The 6500-nt window shown below is 42.2% G+C and overlaps 1 protein-coding gene across 1 annotated transcript in view; it reads right to left on the bottom strand.

The window, feature by feature from the left end:
* Positions 1-783, bottom strand: part of LOC147451035 (xyloglucan-specific galacturonosyltransferase 1-like) — an 88133-nt gene extending 87350 nt beyond the window's left edge. Inside the window, exon 1 of the mRNA XM_086520567.1 lies at positions 76-783. Coding sequence (XP_086376693.1) covers positions 76-783 — 708 coding nt within the window. The remainder of the gene's footprint in view (positions 1-75) is intronic.
* Positions 784-6500: the final 5717 nt, after the last annotated feature.

Below are 6500 nucleotides of genomic sequence, written 5' to 3'. Positions count from 1 at the left end.
GAGAGAGAGAGAGAGAGAGAGAGAGAGAGAGAGGAGTCCAAGGAGGACATGGGCGCTGAGGTGGTGGGCATCCACCTTGCAGGCCCTGGACAAAGTGGTGAGCGTCAATTCCATTTTCACGGCAGCCGTCTTCATTGGCCTGCTATCGCAGAGTAAAGCCTTCAGTATTTGACCTTTCCTCATGAGCCTCTCTGATGCCCTTGCAAAAAGACCTCTGAGAGACACTAAGAATGCATCATCTATTTTCTTGAGCCTGGCCTCCGGCCTCGCATACACTAGCCTTGGCATGATGTCATAGATGATTCGGCGCCGCATCTTCCGCCGCACGCTCACAGGGATTTTCCTCAGCTCATCGATCACATTCACCTTTCCATTTCTCACACCTTCAGCTGGTATATAGACTGAATATGATTCTGGCTTACTTGGGAGATGCCAAAGATATAGATAGTAAGTCGAGTATGGATCAAAAAGCACTCGGATGCATCCTCCAATGAGCGAGTCGAAGATGGAACGCCTTGTTGGGCTATCCCCAGGAGGTTGCATGCAGAACTCTGAGTGTATGAATAGGTTCATTGTTGTGTTTGGGTGCAAGCATCGATCCCGGCCGTAGTCCATGAAATGACAAGCAGAATCCGAGCTTGACCCAATCATTTCTACACTGCTCATGCACTGTTGAATCAAATGAGATTGTATGCTTTCTCGTTGTTGACGCCTCGGCTGCCCCGCGAAGCTCACAAGGTGATTCCTCTTTTCCTTCTCTCTCTCTCCCTCTCGTTGTGTCATGTATGAGCGCACGTCAATGTGCACTCCTACATCGAAGCTTCTCAAGGACACAAAAATTTGGTTTGCTGAAGATCTCACACCCACCCAACTCAAACAGAAGAAGGCCGAACTCCAAAAGATGCGCGAAGCACGCACAGCAGGGAAATGGGCAGTGTACCGAGGAGGTAAAGCCATCATCCAAGAGTTTCGAACTCCCAAACCAGCTCCCCCCTCCTCACCTATCTCATCTTAAGTTTTTGTCCATCCCCCATCCCACCTTATCTTTTTTTCACACCACTCGATGGACCCTCAGTCCTTAACTGATATGTATCAGACAGATCCTTTGTACTGTTTTGTTTCTGGTCCCATAGGTCATATATGACCTCCATGGATGATAATTCAATCTATCTCTCTCTCTCTCTCTCTCTCTCTCTCTCTCTCTCTCTCTCTCTCTCTCTCTCTCTCTCTCTCTCTCTCTCTCTCTCTCTCTCTCTCTCTCTCTCTTTCTCTCATGTAGGAGCGCACTTTGACGTGCGCTCCTACATGAGAGAGAGAGAGAGAGAGAGAGAGAGAGAGACTCTGCCGCCTCTTCATCCACCGCCTCTGCTGCAAGTGGCACTTGCTACTGCCCACACATGACAACATCGCTGCTGCCCAAGAAAACTATGGACGCACGAAACGAGAAACCTCAAGAGACGGCGCAACAAGAAATCGATAGCCCACGGCGCAGTTGGTGTGCGTCCACAACACAAGCATAAAAACGGGTGGCCATCACCCACATCAGGGCTGCGTACGCTTTCTCCGAATATTTGGACTACTTGCTACTTCCATCAGATCCCTCTCTTTCTCTCTCGTTGTGTCATGTAGGAGCGCACGTCAACGTGCAATCCTACATGACACACAAAGTCTCTCTCTCTCTCTCTCTCTCTCTCTCTCTCTCTCTCTCTCTCTCTCTCTCTCTCTCTCTCTCTCTCTCTCTCTCTCTCTCTCTCTCATGTAGGAGTGCACGTCAACATGCGCTCCTTCATCTCACCCTCTGCCGCCTGTTCATCTCACCCTCTGCCACCTTTGCTGCAAATCGCACTTGCTGCTGCCCACACATGACAACGTCGCTGCTGCCAGAGAAAGCTGTGGACACACGCAATGAGAAACCCCAGAAGACGGTGCAATGAGAAACCGACTGCCCACGGCGCAGCTAGTGTGTGTCCACAACACAAGCATTAAAACGGGTGGCCATCGCCCACATCAGGGCTGTGTACGCTTTTTCTGATTGGGACTACTTGCTACTTCCATCGGCTCTCTCTCTCTCTCTCTCTCTCTCTCTCTCTCTCTCTCTCTCTCTCTCTCTCTCTCTCTCTCTCTCTCTCTCTCTCTCTCTCTCTCTCTCTCTCTCTCGTTGTGTCGTGTAGGAGCGCACGTCAATGTGCACTCCTACATGACACACACAATCTGTGTGTGTGTGTGTGTGTGTGTGTGTGATGTAGGAGCACACGTCAACGTGCGCTCCTACATGAGAGAGAGAGAGAGAGAGAGAGAGTATTTAAAGCCGGTTTCTCGCTTGGCCTCTACGTACTTCGAGGATGGTGATGGTCATCAAAATGATTATTCAGAAAATTTAATTTATGTGGCTGTCTCTGTCAGTTTCCACCCTCGACATTAACGTAGCCTCCGAGAGCTATATAGCTTCCTCTCAAACAAGGAGACGGAGTTGCTATATCATGGTCAATTATACTGATAACACCTTTGCAACTAGTCCTATCTTGGTTGCCAATTCTCACATCCCTTTTCGAAGTTTAAACTCGAGCATGTCTCTCTCCTTGCAGCCATTGGAGCTCGCAACATTGTTAGTGTGCACGTGCACACACACACACACACAATCAATGCCCCCGTGGTGCTCAATACAATTCCATTGTGCTCCAATTGTTTGAAGAATGCATCTATCAAACATGCCTTCTCAATCCTACACACTGAATCTAGGATCTACAATTAGCAAGAGAAAGATTCAAACAAAAAATAGATAATCTATGATAAAAATTTGATAGAATTGAATCTATGACAAAACTTTGGCAATATTTTGACAGATAACTCCATGTAAGAGGCATAAAAAATGAAAATACGACAAGATATATAGAACTAGGCATACACTGAATTTGATTGGCCTCTAAACATAGTCCAAAGGACAAAACCAACGAGCAAATCATTTATACCCAAGCTATATATAACGTATAACAAGGTTGCAAAAGGGGATCTCTAACAAAACTAATCCAGATCACATTGTGTGACATGGCCTTAATCCTTGGCTTCAAAATTCCTCACCACAATCCTCACAAAAGCTACAAAATATCTATGCCAAAGTCATAATGTATCTAAAACTACCCCGAATTTAAGACAACCACACAAATGTACAAAGACATATCCACAAGTATTGTATAGATATGGGAGAGGGGGGAAAAAAAGCTTGTAAATAGTAGATTCCAATATCAAGGAATCAAAGTAAATGAGTTGTACAATCTCCCACTTGAACAAGACTTGGCCTCAATCAAGGAAGGAGGTATAAGCAACAAAAAAACCATAAAATATGAATAAATCTTAGATCAATGCACATGTCAACAAGATATGGTTGTAGATGCATAATCATGTCAAGATGCTACACTGAAAATAGTATCAAATATCATTGCCTTAAAGTAAGCAGATAGCCAAGAGAGGCCACTATCAAACACATTATGCCCATAGTCAACATAAAATGTCAAAATTGGTGTCAACTTCTTATAAAGTTGTAAATCAACCCTAGAAATGGCTCAAATCGACTTGAACAAGATTAACATCACATACATAGAGCAAAAAATTCTAGGTAAAGATCTGTTGGATAAGCAATATCGATGATAGCCTTTTGATGCCCAAAGCTAGCATCAACCAAGGAAGCATGCACAAGTACATCAATGCATAGAGAACACGCCAAAAAATTAGGATCAAATTATTGATGTTCTGACATAAACCACGATGGTAAGCATGTCTACAATAACATCATAAAAGCCGCACTGTTGCATCTCTAAAATCAATCCAAAGATTTGATCTCATTGAGTGTACATTACAATTGTGACTTTCTAAGACACAATGTCTTATGCATAAAACTTGTTAAGCCCTTCAAGTTTTTTCATAGGTACACGACCACCCACAAATGCAAAGAACATCAAACTTGAAATTTTGCAAATTTTTAGATCTCATCAAAACGGGTTAGCCAGGTACAATGCTCAACTTTTTTTTGAAGGAGACAATTATAAGGTCACATGTACCTAATACTCTCTACACTATATTACATTCATGCTCCACCAAATGAATTTGTCAGTTCTTTGTCAACCTTGCTACCAAATTAACTAAAACGTTTCTCCCACAAGCTATTCTTTTCCTAGAACCCAAACAAAGGATCATCTCCCTATTTCCCACAAATCGTGCACCAGGTTTTTGATGTTTTCAACAAATGTGAAGCAAGGAACTTTCTCTAGATGTAATCTCTTTAACTACATGTATAGCTTTATGGTTCTTTATGAACGACATGTCTGTGGTGTTTAGAATGATTGATTATAGGATACACTGAATGAAGTAAGGCAAGGAAACTCTTGGATGTTTCCAATGAGTGAAAAGTGAGGGCTTTTCTCTAATGTCTTTGACTGCAACTATAATAGGATACGTGCAACAAGGCTTTAGGTTCTCTTTCTCAACTACAAGATTTCAAAAAGACTCTCAGCATTGAGACAAATGCTACGGAACATCAATAAATTGAGTATTAGTTTTTGACCAGTTTGTCTAGAATGCATGGCTTTGAGGAACAAAGAGCATGCATGGTCTTGGGAGCTTTTGACCACCACAAATGTCCTTTAAATAATGCAACTTTGTCTCATTAAAGACTAGTGATAGTTTTGAAGTGCACTTATCTCTTCTTAATGTGCTTAGGGTCAAGTCACACAACACTAGCAACAAGATCCTCCATTGTAGGTGGGTACCTTATTTTATTGAAACATCCACCCTTATGTTTCGAAGGGAGTAAGCTATTTTTTTAGAAATACAGCACATCAACACCGATTTCTCCTTCTTCAACTCAAATCAACTTTGATGGTTTTCTTGGATATTTGCTTCAGTGATTTTTGTGCAGTCTTCATCCTTGCTTTGTGTGTCCTTCGTCCTTACAAGGTGACTACACCTCTCCTATTGCTTTCTTGCCCTTGCTATCACTTGTGAGACTCGGCTCTCGTCATTTGATTGATGATAAACTGAGAGTTGTTTTGGTTATTGATGACAACCAAATGGTTGCATTACAATTGAGTAAAGGTTGCAAGTTGGTTTTTCTAAATTTGATCGTTTTAGTGACAATGGAGTTGAGCATAAGTGGAAGTATTGGCCTAATTTGAGTTAATCTTAAATTTGTAAAAACCAAAGAGATATGTGACCCAAAGCTGGTTAAGATAGTCAACAATACCCTTGTTCCTTTGTAAGTACTATCAATCTGAGTTTATATATTTCATAGCTTATAGTACATTTGGATGCACTTTTTAAGTCCCTTGATGCCATAAACCCATTGGAAATTTCTCGTTGGGTAGAATTACAAAAAGGTCATGTTGCATTTGAATCCTTATATCGATGCAAGGATGCACAAATGAGGAAGAGTAGGAAATTAAGGGTGCTAAGAGCAGCTAAGAGCCAATAGAAGCGATCAATTTTTCTATTGTTGATGTTGTCAGTAATCCAACTACTCTTATACCCTGTAGCATGTTGCACAATTGTGACCAGCAAAAGGAACTTATCCAACTTCCAATCCCCAACTCTGCAATAAAGAAACTTGTGCTAAGGCTTCGCATTCCCTCCGACACCTCCCCATAGAAGAACTCTAGTTGGCCCACATGGGTAAAAATTTCAGCTACCCCAACTAGAAAGTATTGGGGCACAAGCCAAAAAATAGTCATGGGCACTATGGCTAAAGGCTCATTTTGCGAACCAAATTGGTGTACCAGATATAGTCGATATCTTTCAACAAGAGCAGCGACAACCATGGACAAATTGGAAACGAACAAGCCAAAACCCATTCGTTGAAGTGGGGAAAAGAGGTGCCCCATCAATCGACGTGACAATGGCACCAGCACTTTGTCATAACAAGGAAGCACTAACAATGCATTGATGACGGAAAATACGGGTAATGACGCGGCAGGAATTTGAAAGTGTTGGTTACCCACGTTTCTATCGAGGGTACTGCCTTGTTTCACAATGAAAGTGACCAGTTGGGTGTAGCCTGTCCATAGGAAAAGTGTGGTTGCCATGATGGGTAAGATCTTAAGAAAGAGCTTACACTCTTCTACTTGTGTCATTGTGCATAGTCTCCAAGGGTTGTCCTTTTCCTTCTCTGTGTTCTTAGGAATTGTTGATTTATCTAACAATCTACAAAATCCATGGAGCCAAATTACATCAAGGACAATGTAACACAACATACTGTCACAACAAATAATTAATAGAACTCTTTAAGATCTTCAAATTAAAAGGAAGGCAGATGATGAAGGTCTTAAAAAGATAGATTTTTCATGCACCTCTCTCTCTCTCTCTCTCTCTCTCTCTCTCTCTCTAGGTCTTGAGTTCAACTCTCCTTGTCGGATAGATCAAGATCTTGAGTTGAACAAGATTTTGCCAAAGGGTGAAAGCATGTTAACCTGTCATGCTTTTTCATGTCCCGGACACTGCTAACTAGCACAATT

This window comes from Adiantum capillus-veneris, chromosome 9, assembly GCF_014529385.1.
Source record: "Adiantum capillus-veneris isolate H3 chromosome 9, ASM1452938v2, whole genome shotgun sequence".
Classification (NCBI taxonomy): Eukaryota; Viridiplantae; Streptophyta; class Polypodiopsida; order Polypodiales; family Pteridaceae; genus Adiantum; species Adiantum capillus-veneris.
Note: the sequence above shows the minus strand (reverse complement) of the source record. Positions and strands in the feature narration are given on the sequence as shown.